At 47.0% G+C, this 23,373-nt stretch overlaps 1 protein-coding gene across 1 annotated transcript in view; it reads right to left on the bottom strand.

The window, feature by feature from the left end:
* LHX2 (LIM homeobox 2) overlaps positions 1 to 23,373 on the bottom strand; it is a 55,231-nt gene that overhangs the window by 21,472 nt on the left and 10,386 nt on the right. Inside the window, exons 2-3 of the mRNA XM_069241714.1 lie at positions 22,174 to 22,376; positions 18,188 to 18,561 (exon numbers count right to left, since the gene is read on the bottom strand). Coding sequence (XP_069097815.1) covers positions 18,188 to 18,561; positions 22,174 to 22,376 — 577 coding nt within the window. The remainder of the gene's footprint in view (positions 1 to 18,187; positions 18,562 to 22,173; positions 22,377 to 23,373) is intronic.

Raw genomic sequence — 23,373 nt, 5'->3', positions numbered from 1 at the left:
GAACCACTGAGGGGAGCAGCACATTGTCACAATGAACAGGGTGGCAACACCCCTTGTCTCCACCTTGAAAAGGCAGCAATGCTGATGGGCTAGCTGCATGTGGCTTAAAAAATACAAAGGACATGTGATTTGTGTATTGCGCAACACGATTTTTGCTGTCCCCATGTCTGTTGAGGATTGAAAGCAAGTAACTCAGGGGGGGCATTATTTTCATGGTGGAAGGTTTTTCAACCACTGGGAAACAAGAAACACAACACCACAAGTGATGCACTGTAATTTAAAAACAATACATATCGTGCAATCTTCTGTTGTGACGTGTCTACAAAATGCATTACCTTCGGCCTCCTGGTTTAGTAGTATGTCAAAATGATACTGTGTGTGTGTGTGCGTGTCTGTGTGTGTGCGCGAGCAGTGCCTGTGTACAGTGTGTTTGTGCTTACATAGAACTGGCAAAATTCATGTTCATATCTAAATGTGTTAATACACAGCCATGAACATGTTTTCAGTACAATTTAGAAATATAGTTTGATGAAAAATCGAACTACAAATGTTCATCTTAATACAGCTAAAGCATCTATAAATGCACAGATAAAGTTTAGTTCGGACATTAAGTAGCACATCCGGTTAAACAAAAATAACACCTCTTGTGTGATAACAGTCAATCAATGAATCATAGCATTTGTAAAGCGCACTATTCACCTGTGAGGGTCTCAAGGCGCTGAGGCGGGGGGTGCTGCTACTGCTCGAACAGCCAGGTCTCGAGGTGTCTCCTGAAGGATAGCAGGTCCTGTGTCTGTGGTAGGTGGATAGGAAGAGTGTTCCACATCTTGGCGGTGAGGTGGGAGAACGATCTGCCACCGGTGGCTATGGATGCTTGGAACGGTGGCGAGGGCAAGGTCAGTGGAGCGAAGCCGGCGGGTCGGGGTGTAGAAGGTGAGTCGTCCATTGAGGTATTCTGGTCCAGCGTTGTGCAGTGCTTTGTGAGCGTGGGTGAGGAGCTTGAACGTGCTTCTCTTGTTGACGGGGAGCCAGTGCGGGTATCTCAGGTGGGCTGTGATGTGGTTGTGGCGGGGGATGTCCAGGATGAGGCGTTCGGAGGCGTTCTGTAGCTCTCGTAACGCTGCTGGTGCATGAACCGGCCTTCATACATGTTGGAGCACTCAGAACTGGTGCACAAAGTACACTATATAGGGCGATGGTTTACAGCAAAATAAATGTATTCCTTGTTCCAGACTGCCTTTTGCAGTGCCTTTTGCATAACAAATAACCCCAACTCCTGAAAACAACTCTACAAATCTGGCCAGAGTGGAGAGATGGATTCCTTCCATACATTAATAAACGATTAATTTAAATGTGGACTAACCGTAAATATACACATACTCGCCATCGAGCAACATTATTTTCGGGGAGTTACGTCTCTCCAAAATGTGCCTACTACTTTTTAAAAGTGGTGTCAATTTCAGATAAATGTTATTGCAATTAAGAGTGAAAAAAACAAACTAAGCAGCAAAGAAACAATAAAGTGGAGAAAGTATGAATTGATTCCAGACTTGGGGAAGAAAATGGCTCAGGGTACAGTACTACATTCTTAAATTAAAATGCGGTGCGTGTTTTGATCCCATTTCACTTAGTGCTTAGTGTGCACTTTGCTAAATATCCAACATAAATTAAGTCATCATAACCACGGCAAGCAGTTGATTAAAGAAGGCCCTAATGCATCAGCCGCTAATTGCCTCGCGATTAATTAAAGCGTACTGACACGCGGGGTCAACATTCCCAGCCCAGGCTTTGCACTGGCTCAGCACTGAGATTCAAACTAGCCCCAGCCGCTGTGGGCCACCAAGTGTGTGCAGCGGCATTCCTTGTGCTCTAGAGGAAGTACTACTAGAGTCAGGGCAGGGTAAGCTATAGACAATACCACTTCCGGGTTAGTGGGCGTGGCTAGTGTGTGCATCAGCCTCTCCCAGTGCACATGCGGAAGTATCCCTGGATGCAGGACATTGTCATGGAAGTAAACCGAACTGGACAGAGCTGAGAAGGGAAGGGGGAACATACTATTTCCGGTTCAGACCCTCAAATGCAGTACTTGGAGAATAAACACTGGAAGTCAAGTGGCTATCTTGTTCGTCTGCACCCCCCTGTACACGTGCCAGAGTACTGATGGAGGCAGGACGGGTTTAGGCATGTTTATGTACCACTTCCGGTGCAGAAGCAGCGAAGGAGCATCTTAGTTTTAATTACTGTAGGTGGCCTAGCAGATTACCACCAGAGGAAATAAGGTCCAGGGATCAAAACACAGCACTTTCGGTTCAGACTCTGCACTGCACCAACTGGAGAACTAACTGAAGGTAGCCAGTGTGTGGCGTCTTGGGCTACACTCAGTGCTTAATTTGAGTTGGTGGCTTTCAGTGCGGGGCACCAGCACTTATTTTTGAGGGCCGGCACTTATTTTTCTGCTTCAAGCATTTACTGCGAGCAAAAGACATATATGGGAAAGACGGAGGAAGAGAAAAGTGTCACAAAGGGAGAAAGCAGAAAGCTGCAAGAGTGAGCTGAAGGGGCAGGGAGTGGCTGTGAATGGATTAAAGAGGCCCGAGTTGGCTTCAGGATTACGCTGCCTCAGCATCCTGTGCTCGCACATTTAATTGCAGCAGCCACATGTTTCAGAGGAGAGCTTTGGGCAGTGGTACGGTTTTATTTACAAATTAAGCACTGTATACACTGTGCCCTGTGTGTTACCGGAAGGGACTGGGATTGTGCACCAGTGATGGCAGAGCAATAAAGTAATCTGTTGTGACAGTACAAAAATATGAGGAGCTCCCAAAGAGAGAGGAGACATGCATCTCTGTCCAGAACAAAAACTATTGAAGTGCCAATAAAAAGTTGAGTTTTATCATAGGCACTATATAGTTATATCTATTTCTGCTGTCACTTATGTTCTTATCATCACCCTAGTTGTGGTATTTAATATTCTTATACATTTAAAGGTGAATTTTCGTGCTATTTGACCACAGACTTAATTGTTTTGCTACACAGTGTTTGTTATATTGTGATTACACTATTTACAGTAGCTGTTGCAATAGAATTAACATTCTAATTAATGTCACAGCCATTGTTAAATATATTCTTGTTAATATGGCTAACATTATTTTAATTGTTAGTATGATTATTATTATTTGTACTGCAGGTGTGCCATAGAATTACTAATTAGATTTGCATGAAACCAGCGATCAAAAGCCATACGGAGGAGAATTTGAGAGCAGCGGTATTACAGAAAAATGTCACAGGCATGCCAGGTTACCAGCAAACCACAATCCAAAATGTTTTACCTCACGGGGATAGGGACATTTCAGCTGTTGAAAGGTGTGTTAGTCCAGTGGTTCTTAACCTGTGGTCCGGGGATCCCTGAGGTCCGCAAAGCCTACTCAAGGACTGCTTAAAAAATAAAATAAGATTAAATGTGGAGGACTTTGAAACTGGAGGCTAAAAATTCTCGCAGGGGTGGCCATCCGTTATGGCAGAGCAGCGCTGCCACACTGCTGAAAGGCAGAAAAAAAGCAGAAAAATAAAATGAGAATAAAAGCATTTTATTATCATTATATTTTTCCGTGGACTGTAGGGCAGGACCAGCATCCTCCACGTCACCAGGGAGGAGTGCTAGGTGAGCTCTAAGTGCGCATGTCAGTTCGACCGGCCATCTGAAGCCGGCCAAACCGACATGCGCATTTAGAACTCTCCACCCAAGCTTTATTTCTTAGCCAGGTGGAGACCAAGCACACGCTTCTACTCCCTCCCTAAGAGGCATTTCAGCCCGCTCAGGCCAATCTCAATGCTTCTCTCATGCTGTGCAACAGCATGAAAAGAGCATCTGGATTGGGTGCGGAGAGGAGCAGAGAAGCATGGAGGCAGTGGGAGCACCCAGGCAGCATTCGGCAGGGCATGTGTTTTTTTTTCTTCATTGTTACTAAACTTCAAACCCCCCCCCCACCATTCCTCCGACTCCGCGTGCTGCCCCTCCCGGCGGTTCCTGGCAGCGGTCGCCACTGATCCTCAGATTAATTTGCTGGAGCAGTATAAGTGCATCAAACAGAATATAGTAAGGAGTATGAGTGGCCTCAGTTGACTTTAGAAAAATTCAAACCTTCCTATTAAAATTTTGCTTTTTTTAAATATATGTCCGTGAATTCAAAAATATTTTTCGTTCGTGTATTTATATGATGAATGCTTGTTTCTGTGTCTTTGATTATTCGTTTGTGGTTTAATCCACAATAAACGCTTAGGTCAGGGTCACCAGTTTCCAGTAATGAAGCAGTGAGGGGTGGGGGAGCAGATTCCTATAATGATTCAGTGAGGGTCCCCGGCTTCCAGTAATGTTTTAATGCCCCCCCCCCCCCCCCCCCAGAAACCGTGAAAAGCGAGAGGCCTTCCAAACGAAAGGGAGACCCTCCAAAATGACGACATTAACTGAACGTGCTGGAACTGATATTCAGCTAATTGGTCAGGGAGGGCCCAAGGGAAGGAGTACCCAAAATATAGCACGTTTTTCAGGCACAAACTCAGCGACTGCATTGCATGTCTAACAAAGGGCCTGCTTTTCACAGAGACGTGACGTTTCTAAGGGGAAGGCGTGAAAGCGGGGTTGACATTAAAAAATAGAAAACAGGACAGAAATCAAACCATGAAAGTTGTGAGAAAGGCTCAGAAGTTGGCGATGTATCTAAAACGTCTCGAATATGGTAAGAACATATTATTTAGGGAAGAGAATGTGGCGTAACGGCCAAAGGTGTAAACCTTGGAGCTGGGGAAACAGAATCGAGTCTCGGCGTCGGATCAACATCCTGTGATTCTGGGCAAATCACTTAACCTCCCTGCACCTACCAAAAATGAACTTCGTCTTGTGTAAGGTAACTGGTGCCATGTAAGGCGCTCCAATTCTTTCGGTCGAGTTCGCGGTATATAAAAAAAAAGTACATCTTTATAAAGGAAAATATGTCCGGGTTAGGGGCGGGCACTTTTGGAAGTACGAGGGATGCAGATTGTAAAGTCTACTGCGTGCAGGCGGAAGAGCATACAAATCTGTGGCGGTCCCAGAGGAGAGGGGGGAGGTTAATCCGGCTGCCTTGCGCGCAATAAAAAGTGCGCACCTTTCAAAAAAACACGACGCAGTTCAGCTCAAAAACAAGCTTTTAAGAGGGTTGGCTAAAGGACCTGAGTCCAAAAACTGAATGACTATAGATAAAATGATGTAGTTGTAGGTTTTATGCGTTTAAACTCACTCGCAATCTCTGAGAGGGCGCTGCAGCACGTAAGACCAGCAAACGACGCGTCATTAAGTCTCCACTCAGAAAACTAACCAATAAAATAGATTGCTTCGAAGGGAACGTTGAAATAAAAACATATCTATATATTTGCTGTCTCTCAATACAGGGCAGGGCTTGTGTGGGGCCTGTTACAACCGGGGAGGGGTGGTGGAGGGGGTTCAATAGGCAGTTGTATTCAAATTGGACAACATTTTATACATATATTTATTGCTTTCTAAGGTTTTTGAATGCTTATAGAGTCACGGGAGGGACATCATTTTTCAATACATGCTTGTATTTGTGTGTTATATATATATATATATATATATATATATATATATATATATATATATATATATATATGTGTGTGTGTGTGTGTGTGTGTGTGTGTATTTAAATATAAACATGCGCGGATAGATTTTTGTGTTCGGATATCCATAACATGTGGTTGTATTTTTATACCCGTATAATGCAAATATAGATAGTTCTGTACGTAGAGGCACATATTTATAAGTGTACTTAAATGTGCATATGTTACGTAATTGTAATACGTGTATAACAAATATACTCGTAAATGTCAACATAAACGTGTGTGTGTGTCTTTTGTAGATTTATAACCCTAAACTACGCATATCTGGATTACATAAGCGCATGACCGATATATTTATTATATATAGGTATTTATATCAGCAGAGCCGGTACGTGGTATAAAATAAATCTGTCCAGTGTAATTTAACTCACCGACATCCTTGGTAATGGGATACATTTTCTGTGAGCCAAAGCAGCCAGCTGACTGACTGGGAAATGCCAAGGGGTGGGGAGGGGGCGCAGCAGGGACATGTTAGACACTGTTAGGGTGTTTTTTATTATCACAGCTGCGGTCTTCCTGCCGAAGGAGCGAGGAAAGAGGCGTCTTACTGCTCCAAGGCACGCGTTCCCGCAGCCTGCAATATACAGGCGTCCCCTAGGGGGGGCGCGAGGACCGCGCCAGGGACAGAGCCGGCATTACAGCACGTCCTGGCGCCAGCAACACGGATATGGGATATATATATATATATATATATATATGATCATTCCCGGTGATGCCTGGTCTCATTGGGATGCCTGGATCCGCTCTTCCGGGGTGATAAATGGAGGTTGAGGCATGATAGGAGGAGGTCTCTCTTTTTCCTCTTAATTAGCCCAATTGAAGGCAACTAAAGAGCCATGAAAACACGCATGATTTACGGGGATCGCCCATTAACCAATTGGATTTAAAGTACTGCCCTTTCCACCGAGGAGAGGCTAATATCATTTGGCATGTTGTAATTTTAACAAAACGCTACATTGTGGGCCAAATTGAGCCCGTAATGTTTACTTTGCACACCCCTTTCCCCCAGAACACCCCCACTCCCCAACATACAACTTGCCAGCCCCGCTGCCCCCTCGTTCCAGCTGTAATGAGGCCTCAGACAAAGGCCGAGCCTTTCGGGGATGGACTCCGGGCCGTGGATTTCACTCCTGCCGGTGTCCGTTTCTCCTCCGACTCCCTCGCGCAGATCCCTTCCGCCCTTCCGTTTTTAATTCTGTTTCTCCCCCTTTACTCCCTTCTTTTGCCATCCCTCGCGGTTCTACCCCCTCACTCTCACTCTGTCTTGTGTCCCACTTTTCCCCCTTTTTCTTCTCAGTCGCCCTCTGCATTTTAGCTCTCACGTTTTCTCTCCGCTTGTTTCCTGGCCACGTAATTATCAAGTGCACCATCGGCTCTCTATTTTTTACGTTCCTCGATAACCCCCTCCTGCTTTTATTTTTCGATATTTTTTAAACTTTTCTCCTTTTAATCTTCGCTAACTTTTTTACTTTTCTCCTTTTATTCATCGTTACGTTTTTTAGTTTTCTCCTTTTATCACCCGTTACGTTTTTTAATGTTCGCCTTTTATTCATCGTTACGTTTTCTATTTCTCTCCCTTCCATCCATATGTTCTTCCTCGCACTCTCTCGCGCGCTCTCTCGCATCATTTTACGGACCATCGACAAGTTCCCAACCTTTTTATAATTCGTTTAACACACGCCTCCATATTTCCTCCCCGGGCAGCGCTCTGCCCCAACCCCAGTTAGCGCCCTCCCCACGCTTCTCCCACCCCGTTTCTCACCTGCGTTTTCCCTATCACTTTCGCCCCATTATATGCATGTTTATTTCTTTTTCCCCATTTTTCTATTTCCTATATATCTCTTTTCTTATTTCCCGTTTTTCGCGCCTGCCTGGGCAGTTCTCAGGCGCGCGCGTCTTTTCCCAAACTCGACTGCGCTGTTTCTGATAGTCCTGTATTTCGATCTTTTGTCCACAACCTGTTGTTTCCCGATATTTCATTAGTGGAAACGTTCGTGAAAACGAAACATGAACTAGATACATTGTTTCCTGAAACGTTTCAAGTTTTTCCTAAATTATTTGTCGGTTTCATAAAACGTAGAACGCAATATATTATTTAAAATTCCGGAATTTAATACTAAAAAAATATGCGCTTCGTAAATTTTATTGCGAGATGTTTTATTTGGCCTCATTATTTTCAAAATGTTTTTTAAGTCTGGTTGACTTCACCTGAACTACAAACTATCCTATGAAATCGTAATTTTCTTTTAAAAATCGAACTATTATTATTTACACCAACGGGGTTATAACATTAAAAGGGAAATTAAATATGGGTGCTGAGTTGCGTATTTCGTTTGCAGCTCTTTCTACACGGTGACACGGTTAAGCTTCATGATTTTTTCGCTACTACGATCTAATTCACAAGCCAACAAAGCGTAACAAAAATAAACTTCAGTTGCACTTTGAAAATACCTTCTAGCTCAGACTGTGTTAATTTCCACTTATTTGCGTATCTCAAAATACTTAGCTTTTCTCAACACAAATACTTTTGTTGTGTTCAATTTAAAATATGTGCCATCTCGATGATATTGAAAGAAGAACATTCATTTTTTAACTGATCACGAGCCCCTGTGCGCCCTTTGGCAGCGCCTTTCAACTTTTAATATTATTGATTTATATAATATTTTTTACTGAGATTAATTCAAATATATTTGAAAGCGGACACGATTTCAACTACAACATTTGATTGGTCCGGTTTTACGTACGGGTCTTCGGGGGTAGCAAGCGATATATAAATATAATATTATAATTCAGTGTTATTAATTTCTTTGTTTAACACGGGTCTCGTTCTTGGATGGAGGAAACTGGAATAGAAACGAGGCGAAACGTGGCCAGACATTGCAGGACACAACGGAGCTCCCCTCAGCTGGATAACCAGGTCTCGCCCACCTTTCCCCAAGTTTAATGTCCCTCCCCTCCTGGGGCCACAATCTGCCCCTAAGCTGCCCCATGACAGCCGTGGGCTCTACGTGTTCCTGTCACTCACGCCACTGGACATGCTAGCACGTGTACTCCTGCGGTGATACTGAGAACTATGTAAGCCTACAAGGACCATAAGGCAATGCGACCTAAGTTTTAGTGTTAGCTGGTGGATTCGAACGCTAATGGTTTTCAATCCTAACTCAGACACATGCCAGTTACAACCAATAGGAAGCTCGCCTTGGAAGGCTCCACCCCTCACACGTGACCAATGGGGTTCAAACGTGTCCCATGTCAAGTGTGGCAGCCTCAGCACAGCCTGGATCCTGGTTCTCAAATTTTTTCATCCTGGTAGACGAGTCTGGGCATTGCCAGCAGAGTTTGGGCAATCCAGCAGAGTTTGGGCAATGCCCCGCCCTCCCATGTTCCCAGGTCTGTGCATAATATGCTGCTCGAGCCCGGGTTTTTTTCCTTAGAATTCTGGGACTTGAAGTCTTATTATTCATTAGAAAACAGGACTACAGGTCCCAGAATTCAAAATAAAGAACCTAGACTACAGCACCATTGAAACTTGTCGGCTATGAATGCCCTCCCACCCTTGCCCCACCTTAAATATCAGACATGTTCAAAGTCCATGAACTAACCAGAGCAGGACTAGTTTCCACACTAAGTGCGCGGGAAGAGAAATATTGGATATTATCTAGGCAAACAGGACGTGGTGATTACTCGCAACCTGGAAAGGATGGTTAAAAAATGGATGTGATTGCCAATCAGGAGAAAAAGATTATTAATAAAAAAATTGAAGTGTTCATTTAGAATCTGGAAGTCGTTACCAGAAACAGGAGGTGACAATTACCAGGAAACCAGAAGTGAACATAAGCAAAAAGTGAATAACAGACACGAAGTAATGCTTACAAATAAGGAAAGTGGTTTTTACTACAGAAAAGGGGAGCGCTTTCCAAGCATCAGGCAACTAATGCAAAGACAACGGAAACGTGGATTAAAAATAATTAAATATTAAATATTAAGGCAGAGGCATTGCCAAAGTTGTCTTTCATACTTGATCCCTGAAATAAACCCAATACCACTGTCATCAGCAATGCAAGTGCATAAAAATAAGTTGATTTGCCGTCACAGTTCATAGACGAGTAAAAGAATTAAAGATATGAGGACGGAGTCCGCCTTTCTAATGTACAGTAGTTCACCATGTACGCAGCGGGGGTGGAAGGATACAACCAAAGAGCCAATAGAAAGAAGGTGACACCAGGATGTCCCGGGGGCTGGTCCACAATATGACTGGCACTGCCACAAGCCAGTGGCTGAAGCTTACAAAGCCCAGGAGGCCAATGGAGGAAGGAGGCTGAACCCAGGCCCATTAGAATAGGTGCAGATCAAACTTTAAAACGGGAAGCGGTTCGTTCCAAAGAAATATGGTGATGTTACCACGAAACAGGAAGTTGTTGCCAAAGACAAGGCAATGATTGATAGGAAATTAACCGTGAGCATAACGGAGACCCAGGAAATACTGATCACAAAAAGAATTTACTGTTAACTACCAGAGGGACAAGAACTGGTTGATTTCCCAGACATGACTGATTGTTGGAAGTTTGTAGACTCCCCAGGAGCAAGCGTGGCGATCTGGGGTGAGCTGCTGTCCCGAGACGCCGAGCCCACTTCTGAGCATGGCACAGCCGGCTCAGAATACCATTGGCCCCCCAAAAGAGGAAAAAACAGACTGGCCGGAGAGTGGTTTCAGTGGGCACCACACTCGGCTCCTTGTTATTAACATTCTGCCAGATTTATTCATGACGAGGATGCAACCACGTCATAAGTGAGTCATTTTGTTGATACTATGATAAACTAGCCACGACTTTCTAGAGTTGTTTTTATCTGCTATGAATGAACACCAAGAAGCAGAGCAATATTTTATATATTCCACGCTCTGCGTGCATTTTGGATCTGAAAGCCCTTCGAGAATTATAGGGGGAAATGACTTATGCAACAGAAAAAAATCTTAGTTATTTTATTTATTGTGATTATCATCAGAACTCCTAAAGAGCATTGGTGGCCTCGAGCCAAATATCACCAACACAGCTCATCGTCCAAAAGGAAATGACGATAGCTGTATGACGTAAAAACTTAATGTAAACAAAAGGGCATGCATTTTTTTTTTACATACCATCAGAGAAAAGTCAGTTTCTCGAAGGTTCGAATCCACCAGTATTCATAAAAAAGGTTTAATTCTCATGAATCCAGGGGCATAATTTACGGATAAATCATTATTGTGAATTGGATGTTTGTAAAGCGTTGTAGTTTGTGCAGAAACACTAACTGTCATATGTGTAAATATCTATGTTCAGCAGAACGGTTTCCCTCGCGCGTGACTGTGTGTGAGTGAGAGAGAGAGAATGAGTGTGCATGTTTGGAAGCGCATGACCGGTTTGGTGGCTCAGTCCACCAATTCATCCATTCTAGGTTCTGTGATTGACCACTTATGTCATAGGCAGGTTACAATTCTGGCAGGTCTCCTCAGTAGTTCATCTTTCCGAGGTCAATAAAACCAGTACGATTCAGTTGGCTAAAAAGAAACACCCTTTGCCTTCTGTGAATGCGCCAAGATGCCTCCTGTGACGTTCACAAGCACCTCTTTTGGATGTGTGTGTTTGTCATTGACCGGGACAGGCACCAGCTCGAAGCCTTAGACAAAAAAGAGAACCAGGCACCCCACTCCAGGTACCCCTCACTTCTCCGCTCAGATGGGCGGACTGAGGTGGTTTTACAGCGCCAAGTGCTCTGGGCTGCAGCGCGGATGTCCGCACTACAGACGCCATTCTATGGGGAAAAAGTCACAGCTCTGTATCTGAAGAGGTGTGCAGACTGAGGGCCCAGCACCCACCCCTACCCTGGCCCCTGATGGCCCCCTCCACTCCAGAGGCCACGTTACTGTAGTGCCCTCTGTCCACCCTCCTTTGGACGCAGCCAGTGGCAAAGGCAAAGGGATGGGGCCTCTGTAGAATACGAGGCCTTGGGCTAAATGGGGCCCCAGACGGGTGGGGGGGACCCCTGAAGGGTCACCCCCCCCCCCCCCCACCCCCTCCCCGCGCCACAGGAGCTGCAGGGCCCTGCGTTACACTTCTGGACTCGGCGTTACCCTCATCCTGGGACCCTCCAGAGTATGGTAGAACAGAGGAATTAAGTTCTAACAGATGGACTGATTTGCCCAGGCTCACACAGTTTGGCCAAATATAACTGTGGGGTTTAAACCCAGGTCTTATGGTTGCATAGCTTACATATGTTATTTCAAATTGAGATGTGTTTGTATGACTGCTTAATATAGTGAGTAAAAAGTATTTTTTGGGGCAGTGAGGATGGATGGACAGACGGACGGACGAAGGGACGGATTCCAAACAGATGAAAACATGATTTAAAACGGACTGTGTAAAATAAAAGTACAAACTGCGGTTCTGGGGAAACTGAAGAGGTCTCCTGAAACAACAGTAGGTATGACGTGCGTTTTTTTTTATAAGATATGTATTTAAAGGGAACGGCTAGCGTCTGTCTAGCTTGGAGAAGAGGAACCAAACATCTTCATTTAGCACCTGTCTTCACAGCTTCGAGAGTGTTCCCGCCCTCGGGGGGCCCGCGTGCACCGCACATCTGTCCTGTTCTGGGGACGGACTCAGTGCTCTGAGCATGTTATCTAAAGGGAGGCCCTAGTGAATGAGTGCCTTACCCCGGGAGCTCTATACAGGTACCCCTGCGTCCACAGCCTGGACAGTGGTCCCGTCATTAGGGACCCATCACACACCACATGTTCCGCACATCTGTCCAATTCTGGGGACGCACTCAGTGCTCTGAACATGTTATATAAAGAAAGGCCCAAATGAATGAACGACGTACCGTGGGGGCTCTGTACGGGTACCCCTGTGTCGTCCACCGCCTGGAAAGTATTCCCGCCTAGGGGGGGCCGAGTGCACCGCACATCTGCCCTATTCTGGGGACGGATTCAGTGCTCTGACAATGTAGAGGGGGCCCGAGGGAATGAACGCCGACCCCCTGTTTGGGGCCTGGGGGGCTCTGCACGGGTGCCTTAGTGTGAGCCCCCACGACCCCTAGCCTACAAAAGCCCATCTAACTCGGCCACAACAAGTGGAGTTGGCCCCGTGATCAGAGGCCCTCCTGGGGAAGGGCAGCCGAGCCCTTTCAGGAGCCGGCTTCCTTCAGAACGCGCCGCGCTTGTCAGCCCTCATTCACGTCCAGATCCGGGCAGAGGAAGCTTCCAGCCCACTGCACCCCGCAGCCTGTTCCACAGCACGGGCCCGGAGCGCACGCAGGGAACCCCAAACATCCGCCGCCGCGGCCTTTCCACTCCAGTGCCGCGAAACCCGAACCGCGCACACCGTGCGTAATAACGAGAGATCCGCGGCAGCAGAGGCACCGTGGGAGGGCAGGTGCAGAGGAGCACAGGGCTGGGCTGAGGGGGGGACGAGGCGCTATAGGAGGGGGAGGGGCGGAGGTTGTGGAGCGAGAGGGACTGATGGAGAGAGAGGGGGAACACAATGTTGATGGGACTTATTGCGCCGAGTTGGAGACACATGGAATTTGAGTAAAACAGGTAGAAACAGGAATAATCACGGAGAAAGAGTGAGACACGTGGGGTGGAATTTAGAGAGAAAGGAGAAAAATAAATATCGGAGAGAGTGCGGGGGGAGAAGAGATGCAGGTTGGGGTGAAAGTCAGAGAGCGAGGTAGAGCCGGAGAGAGGAAGAGAAGACGGGCGTCAAGAGACCGACAGAAAGAAACGTAAGTGGCGCCTTTCAAAGCTTTACTCCGGTACCTCAAATACGTTTAAAAATCACACCCCTTTAAAACAAGAAGAGCGCATTCCTCCACCAAACAAACAAAACACAGTATTTCTAATGTCTCTAGACTTTTCAGTATTTGCGGGTAGATCGAATTCCACGATTAAACCAGAAATATTCCCAATTTTACACACTTTAAAGCCACAGATACCGCCAGTGACCCGTGCACCAGAGACACGATGTGTCCGAGGGAGCCCGTCCGTGAAATGTTTCAGTGATGGGGCCGAGGTCGGACAGAGGTCACTGTCCCGGAGAAATGAGCGGCACACTCCGGACACTGTCACTCACTTTGTGACCAACTAGAGAGCACTCAGAGAGCTGACCGGGCGACTCTCCGAAGTCGTTTCAAGCAAAACTGCCGCTAACATTAGACAAAGGGTGTTATTAACCAAACAAAGGCCGAAACAACACAATTCTGCTATTAACCAAACAAAGGCCGAAACAAAACAATTCTGCTATTAACCAAACAAAGGCCGAAACAACACAATTCTGCTATTAACCAAACAAAGGCGGAAACAACAACAATTCTGCAATGAACCAAACAAAGGCGGAAACACAATTCTGCTATTAACCAAAGACTGAAACAACACAATTCTATGTTACAACGTAAAGAAATACGTTTTCTGAAGATTAAATCGTGAGCGTGACAGTGAACACAGATTATTTATGGAAAGTGACTAGATCGGGAAAAATAAAGAAATGCTCATATATATATATATATATATATATATGTAAACTATTGAATTGAACATTAATCTAGGGAACGTGCTTGACACAGTGGATCTATGATGTTTCAGATAGTGTTTATTTAAGTTGGATTTGCTGAAGGGCCTTCACGGATGTGTTTCTGGCGTAGAAGGTGTGGGTGCCTTAAACCAGCGACGTTGATGTTTTTTCTCACCCCCATGTGTATATAACGTAAACGCGCACATTTGGTCTGTCGTGTGCACTGTCCACCTTACAGTGGTCAGTCGAGGTAGCCGGGCCCTGCGTCCAGTTACCGTGTTTATTTCATGTAGTTGTGTAAGACACACTGCCGGGCACACGCACGTGCCACGATTTTTCACTTGTGATATTCGTCGTTTCCACCGGTCTTTGATAGACACCAGCAAGTAAATAAACTCTGTGTTCACGAGTAACGAGAGAACTCGGGTTCAAAGCGCACACGCGCCCTGCGTCCCTGAACACGAACACGCGACACTTACAACCCGTGTGCACATGAGCAGCAACTTATAAACCAATGCGGGCACACACGCGAACACACATGCCCTTTACAACTCGCGCACAGAAGAGAGAGGAACCACCTCTAAACCAGAGAGTGCACACGGACACACCGGCTAGTTACTACCCGCGCACACAGATAATCGATCACCTGTAAACAAGTGAGCGCACTCTCTCACGTTCACATGCATGCACGTGAGTACGAACACGCCAAAACACAAACCCACATAAGCACGCGGACACCACTGAAGGCCGTACACACCCTTCATACACACAAGCACGAACGTGCGCACACGCGCACAGGGGCAATACACTGGTGCAGGCCACACGCACACACACACATACATGTAGGGGCAGACATTGCTGAAAGGCCACTTACTAGGCACACACACGGGGCAGGCATTGCTGGAAGGCCGCACTCAGTCATCATGCACACACACAAAGACATACACACATACATGTACACTGCTGGAAGGTCGCATGCACTCGTCGCACACACACATGGGGCAGGCACTACAAGAATGCCACGCGCACTTATTAGGCACACACGTGGACGTCGGACACACACATACATGCAGGGACAGACACCGCTGAAGGCCGCACGTAACTCATCTCTCTCACACACACACACACACCCACACAGAAGCAGACACATCTGAAAGGCCGCATGCGCTCTTCACACACACATACAAAGTTATACTCCCCACTCCAAACCTCCCGGGACATTACAGGCAGGCAGGACTCTGTGGCTCGGTGACACCGCACCCTGCACACATGACGTGTGTGCCCCGATTTAACAACCCTCCTCACCGGGTCACCGCGGAGCGCTCCCGGTCGTCAGCTGCCCAGCGGCACCTGGTGTGTGTTATGTGACCTAAGGCCACAGAACCAGACAGAGCGGCCAACATTCCCCGAAGGCCTGACCACTCACCCCTCCATCCATGTTATTCCCATGTGACGTGGTGTGATGTGATGTCACTCTGCGTGCCATGCCATTGTTTTGGAATCCTGGACTCCAGATGGGAGGCCGAGAGGCTCCTAGAAGCGTTCTTGGGTGGGGTGGGGGCTGCACCCTAACGCTATTCAGCCCTCTGAAGTGCTACCTTGCAACAAAAGGCCCCGATTTATCAGTGTTCCACTTAACCAGGCCCTCTGCCTCCAGTCGCTGCATTTCTACCTGAAGCGAAAAATGCGAAGTTCCTCCTCGCTGCGCTAATTAGCAGGTTGACAGCACTTGATCCGGGTGATTAGCAGCTCCAACTATTATTATAGGTCTCGCTTTAAAGAGGCGGAAACTTAAGGGGCGGGGTAATCAAACAGCGAGAGCTGATCGCGGATAGCCAGATGATCATCTAGCGCTCCGAGGCAACCTGGATAGCACGGAGCGCTATGCATACAGATAAATACTTTTATGCCGTGGCCATATACCCTAGTGCTCTGAAGCACCCCGGACAGTATGCCGCACTGTACAAATGGGGTGACCAGAATTTTACAGTCAAAAACAGGGGCAGGTCCTAAAAATAGAAAAAGGACTACAATTTTACTTCGACCAAGCGCGCAAAGTGAAAGCGCTCTTCAGCATACACTTACTAGGCTAGTACTAGGCACCAACAACATAAATAAAATGCAATTTTTATAGCCCGTATCTGTTAATTAAATTGTTTTCTTATAACACCTGCTAACTATCCCTTCTTTGGAAAACATAAAAAGACACCTGCCACCGTTTTCATTCGACGTTCTCTGACAAGCGGGACATGAGCTACATTTCCCGAAATCCGGGACGCGTGGTCAACCTATGTCCAAACAAACGCAGCTAGCTAGCATAGACTTATCTCACTTTAACTGTTCTCTGCTCTATAGGCAGCAGGCACCGCCATACCCTTGCACACATCTACCCAGTATATGTATTTAGCATCACTTATCCGTCTACTCTAGTGCTTTGAGGCAGCGTGGGAAGCTGGCAACGCTTTATAAGTAAATGCCGCTATCTAGTAAATACGTATCAAGAACCAAATGATTTATATACTGTAGTGTTCCGAGGGGCCTGAGGAGCATGCAGCGCTATACAAACGTAGCTATTCAGTATACGAATATAACTAACACTTATTGACTATGCAGCCCCAGATTCAGCAGCGCTTGTACACATACGTACACACATCTATCTAGTAACAATGTATCTAGCATCAAGGAATCACATGCTCTTGAGATTTTGGCACCATGCAGCGCTAGACATGCACAGTAATCAGATATCTATTATATAGGTAAGTAGCGCCGTGAGGCAGGTCTAGCAGCACTCTATACAAATACGTTTCTAATTCATATGCATTTTCCATCAATTGGCCATGTAGCCTACCACCCCAAAGCAGCTTGCATAGCTATACAAAAGAGTAACACATATGCCGAACAACCATGCAATGTAGTGCTTTGAGGTAGCCATGCGGTACTTAATGCCACGAGTAGGCAATTGACGCATCTAGCTCTCAGATCAGTGTTACAGTGTGTAGAGATATGTGTATCATGCAAAAAAAACACAATATTTTCCTGTGCTATTTCGACTTAGTGCTACGAATCTGCCACTTCGGAAGTACACATGTTGTCGGAGACACCCAGCAGTACACAAAATCACACTTAATACACACAGCTCCGGGCAGACCCACTGCATGCAGCAGCTAATTATGAGGTCGTCTAGCACCCTGAAGCAGGGCGCAGAGAATCCAAAGCCACACTACATATCATAATAAGTGTATTAAATTAGTATAATGATCATCCCTAGTGCTCTGAGTCGATTTAGGCATCATGGTTACACATAAATGATTGTCGCGATGTGCCCTAGCACATTAAGGCTGTCACAACACCAAGCAGCGCTATAAATAAACGTATCTTCTGAACATGTTCTCTAGAGTTTAGGGACGATTGACGACATGCAGCCCTGTAATTTAACACAGCTGCGGTCTTCTTCACTTGCACTTTAGAAGGTAAACTGAACAGAACGCACCGGTCTTGTTTCGTGTGGTTAAATGATCTGTGCTGCAAACGGACCCCTTGGAAGTGTGATTTAGTGCTCCTAGACACAACTAACAGCATGCAGAACAATACAAAGCGGTAAATAATTCATTGCATATTCCCAGTAACCGTGTATTTCAGAGCTCAGAGGCAGCCTGAAGTGCTGTGAATGTTTATAACGTCCACGTCATCTAACTCCGTGAAGCAGCACGGGCAGCATGCGGCGCTACACAAAACATCCCCATATGCCCATTTCTCCGCAGGAAACCCAAAGCTCATCTTTTCTTCTGTGTCCAGGCCTCATTATTCAGGTGTGGTCACGTGACGCCCCTCCCGCCTCTCCCCCGCAGAATGAACCAACCCCATTGGCGCATACGCGTCGACGTGCGTGCTTCCCAAAAACGTAACGCTGTGGGGGACGTAAGGTTAACGTGACGTGGTGCAGGAGAGCGGAAGTCAGGCAGGACCCTTACCTGCATTGTAGGCTGCCAGGTCGGCCCCCGGGCCCGGGCTCTTCCTCTTCCTCGGCCGCCCCTTCTGCACAGTCCCCACCCCGTTGTAGTAGGGCAGCCCCAGAGCGTTGGGCCCCCCTCCCAGGCCCTTGGCCGGGCCCCCGTCCGCGTGGTTGAAGTGCACCTGGTACTCCCCCTGGATAAGGCTCTCAAAGTGCAGGCGGCAGTACACCAGGCTGTCCTTCATGCCAAAGTGGTCCCCGGTGGTCAGCATCTTGTTGCACGTGCTGCACGTGAAGCAGTTCAGGTGGTAAACAAGGTCCCGCGCCCGCATCACCATCTCCGAGGCCGAGATGCCCAGGTGGCAGCGGGCACACCTCTGCACGGAGAACCGCCTGCAAATAATACAAAAAATGGGAATAAATCAAACCGGGGCCCAGCAAAACAACGCGCCGTTTATCGCCTCCCCCCACCCTCTCTCGGTCGTTCCCTTTTAAACCCAGAGCCATCTCTCCCCACCCCGCCCCCGGTCCTCGCTATAACAACTTAAAGATGTTTTCCATCCGGCCCTAAAGCTACAAAAAGCGAGCTCTCTTCAGATTTATTGCTTTTCTACCCAACATTGCCAGAAAACCTCTCCGGGCACTGAAGTTTGTTTTTTCACATACTCCTGGCGCTACAAATCTCTGCATTTTCCCTAACCACAGAATGCCTGAACCTCTTTGTGTTTTCAGAGTGCAGAAGGGTCTGTTTATTCAAATAAAAAAGTATATATATGCAAGTGTGGGTGTATGTCTGTGTGTATATATATATATACACATATATTTATCAACTTTACCTGTATACTATACATTAAATATAGTTTTTTATTTAGAATATTTTTTTTAGAGCATTCTCTCGAGTATTGTGACTCTTTCACCAATTCCACTCCCCCTCAACCCGCTCCCACGTCCTCAGAAAACTCTACAGCATTAGATAGTATACTGTTTTAATATAAATGCATTAAACTGTGCACATAACTCGCAGGCGTACGAACAAACACACCCACAAAGAGAAAGTCACCCACAGAATAATTCACAGTGAACACACACATAACACGTTTACAGAAGCAAACACATGTACCGGGAACAGTAGCTAAAACCAGAGCGTTCACACACATACAAGACACAAACTAGGCAGATACAACAGTTTCAACCGTGTACCTGGACACGGAAATACACAAAGCGCGCTGTAACAAGTGCACCCGGAAAACATTAAAATAAACATGTACTCCTTAACTCATATTAAATCAAATTAAAGGTGCATGGTACGTGCACCACGCTCGCACGAGTCACGGAAACTAACTCAAAACCCGCGTAAACGTCCACGGGAATCCCACATACACACACAGAATACACACACGCACACCCGCTGGAAAATACAGAAACAGACGAGTGCAAACTGAAGAAACACAGGGCACATGCACAGTCATACACTGAGCACACACTCAAATAGTGATTTTTCAAAATATTAAGGAGTATGTTTTTTTACAATATATTGCATGGAGTCGAAATTGCGATATTTTCACGCGTGTTCGATTTCAATGAAAAAAAAAGTGATTTTCTATTCCCAATAAGGATACGGGTGGGGAGTTCAGTGTTCCTGTGGGGAGAACTTTCAGGACCCACTAAAGCTCCCCTCGGTGCGCGCACTCCGTGCTTTGCTTGTGTTTTTTTTGTTTTTTTTGTAGGGGCGTATTTTGGGCGTGTTTATAAAGGAGAGTGCTTTTCTATGGAAAAAGCTAATATTTCACAAACCACCAAGCTCTCAAAAAGCAGCCCCTGTCGTAACTGAACCAACTTCCTGTGCCCGGACCACACCTTTTCACACCGGCACGCGCCTGGGACACTGGACACCGAAGTAGATCCGTGTCTGGTACATATGTCCTGCTTGAAGCATCTTCGTGGGTACTGTGTTCCCTGTGCTGTGTCTGGTGCACAGCCCCCGTGCCCCCTCCACTGAGGGAGGGATGTGCATGGGCATAGGCATGGTGCCTGATAGCCTTGGTGTACCCCGGCACCTTGTGCCCAGATATGATGGAGCAATAATGGTCATTAGGTCTTCCATTAATGCTGTGCCGGATAGAGCCTTTGTGCCCCTCTGCCTGTGCATCTGTATCTGCATTTATTAGGCTGCCTAGTCTGGTATCTGGCGAGCACTATGTGACTCTGCCTTGTGCCTGTCATTGTGCCCCTCTGTCCAGTGCCTGGCAGAGTCACACCTCCGTCCATATTGTGCTTGGCAGTCATTGTGGCCCTATGTCTGGTAGATTCATTGTGCCCTTCTGGCACACACTGTGTATCTGTTTCTGCAGTTATTAGTGCCCAGACTGGTATCTGACGAGGACTGTGTGACTCTGCCTTGTGCCTGTCATTGTGCCCCTCTGTCGAGTGCCTGGCAGGGTCACACTGCCCCCCCATATTGTGCTTGGCAGTCATTGTGGGCCTATGTCCTGTACCAGGCCGGTTCCTTGTGTTCTCCTGAACTGCGTCAGCCAGGCTCATTGTCTTCCGCATGAGATGTGCTGGGAAAAGTCACTGTGCCCGCTATCTTGTGCCCAAGAGTGAAGCTCCAGGCGGGGTGTTTGGGGTGTTACACCCCCCTACTAAATGTATTTTGTGATAAATAGTTGGGTGCAGGTGCTTTCAGTCGGGTATGGTGAGGTGTCTGTCGACTTTCACCGGTAAATATTACACGTATGGACAAAAACGCACACAAACTCTGATCCTATCTGTTTGGAGCTGCAAAAATGTTGGTTATTTCACAAAATAATGTACTTTCTCTCACTTAGTACCCCTACAAATCTGCATTCCTCTCCCTTTCCGCTGCCCCTTAAGCCACTCTTCTGGGCTCTGCTTGTCCTATAATGTATGTTAACATTATGGGGGTTATTACAACTTTGGAAGAGGTGTTAATCCGTCCCAAAAGTGACGGTAAAGTGACGGATATACCACCAGCCGTATTACGAGTCCATTATATCCTATGGAACTCGGAACTCGTAATACGGCTGGTGGTATATCCGTCACTTTACCATCACTTTTGGGACGGATTAACACCACCTCCAAAGTTGTAATAACCCCCTATGTGCCAGAGTGATTGTTGGGAATCTGAGGCTCAAACCCCCCCTCCCAACCCCCCCAATCTTACTGACCAAGTTACGCCCCTGATTGTGCCAGGCAGTTTTTACTCTTTTCTACCCAGGAGGGTCATTGTGCCCCTCTGTCCTGTGTGTGGCAGAGTCACTGCACATCTGTATGAGGCAGTCAGTATGTTGGCACTCTCCTGAATCACGAGAGGACCATCAAACCCTTTGTGCTCTGCCTGGCAGTCATTGCGCACCCATCTCCCTTGGCTGGCAACATCATGTTTCCCTGCCCTGGTACATTTTGCTCCTATGTCCTGTGCCTCGTTATTGCCCATCTGTATCATGCAGTCAGTATACAGCACTGTCCTGTATTAGGCGAGGACAATGTGACTGTCTTGTGAATGCCAGAGTCACTGTGCCCCTCTGTTTGGTGCCCAGCATTCATTATGCCTACCATTCCTCTGCCTCGCATGGTCATTTTGTTTCTCATGCTCATAAGTTGTGCCAGCTGGAATGACTGTGACTAGGTATGACAGGGTGTGTGCCAGTGGTACAGTGACACCTCCCCTCCTCCCCCCCAACCTGCCCCGCTTCCCTAACCTCTGTGCCTGGTAAAATAAACGTTCCTCTCTTGCACTGTATGCATGGGAGGGTACGAAGCCCCTCCCTTTTTCGCACACATCTGGGCCGGTGCGCGTGGGCCCTTGTCCCGGGTCTGCGTCTGTTGTGGGGTGCCCCCTCTCTCCCTTCTCCTGGACTAGTAGCTGGATCAGTGGTAGCGTCCCATACGCTGATTGGCTCGGACAGTGGTACCCCAACCTCTCGCCTTGCTGCGCCCCCTGCTGTGAGGGGACCCGCCCTGCCCCCGGTAGTGGTCCCTTACCTGTAGTAGTCCTCCTTGCAGTAGATGCTGCCGTCCTTGCTGAAGCAGGTGAGCTCGGACTCCAGGTGCAGTTTACACTCACAGCACTTCAGGCACCGCATGTGCCACTGCTTGTCCACGGCCAGGAGGTAGTAGCGGTCCGAAATCTTCCCCCCGCAGCCGGCGCACAGGGCGGCCCGGTCACTGCTGATGGACGGCATCGTCTGGAAGGAGAGGCGACACGGGGTCATTGAGATCACGCGGTGGGGTCAGGGCTGACGCACAGCACCAGTGAGCAAGGTACTGCCTGGTGCACAATACTACTGAGCAAAGTACTGCCTGATTTAAAATACTGCTGAGCAAGGGTGATGCACAATACTACTGAGCAAGATACAGTCTGATGCACAACATTACAGAGCAACGTACTGCCAGCGGCGCATTAATACTGAGCAAGGTACCTTCTGACACACAACAGTACTGAGCAAGGTACTGCCTGATGTACAATACTACTGAGCAAAGTACTGCCTGATTTAAAATACTGCTCAGCAAGGCTGATGCACACAGTACTACTGAGCAAGGTACTGCTAGTGGGGCACTACTACTGAGCAAGGTACTGCTAGTGGGGCACTACTACTGAGCAAGGTACTGCTAGTGGGGCACTACTACTGAGCAAGATACTGCCTGATGTACAAAGCTAGTGAACAAGGTACTTTCTGCGATGCAGTACTACTGACCAAGGAACAGCAAGACACAAATTACTAGTGAGCAAGATACTACCTGATGCCCAACACTACTGGGCAAGGTACTGACTGATGAACAGGACTACTAAGCAATGGAACTGCCTGATGCACAATACTACTGAGAAAGGTACAGCCTGACACAGTACTGCTGAGCAAGGTAAAGCCTGATGCACAATACTACTGAGCAAGGTACAGCCTGATGCACAATACTACTATGCAAGGTACTGTCTGACGTGCAATTCTACTGAGCAAAGTACTGCTTGATTCACAATAGTAATGAGCAAACTACTGCCCGATGCACAATACTACTGTGCAAGGTACTGCCTGCGGTGCACCACTGCTGATCAGAGTACTGCTTGTCATGCAATACTACTGAGCAAGGTACTGCCTGACACAAAACACTGCTGAGTAAAGTACTGCCTTATGCATACCACTAGTGAGCAAGATACTGCCTGGCATACAGTACTACTGAGCAAGGTAC

The sequence above is a fragment of the Pleurodeles waltl genome, chromosome 6 (assembly GCF_031143425.1).
Source record: "Pleurodeles waltl isolate 20211129_DDA chromosome 6, aPleWal1.hap1.20221129, whole genome shotgun sequence".
NCBI classification, from domain to species: Eukaryota; Metazoa; Chordata; class Amphibia; order Caudata; family Salamandridae; genus Pleurodeles; species Pleurodeles waltl.
The sequence above is the reverse complement of the archived record's forward strand: the minus strand, read 5'-3'. Positions and strand labels throughout refer to the sequence as shown.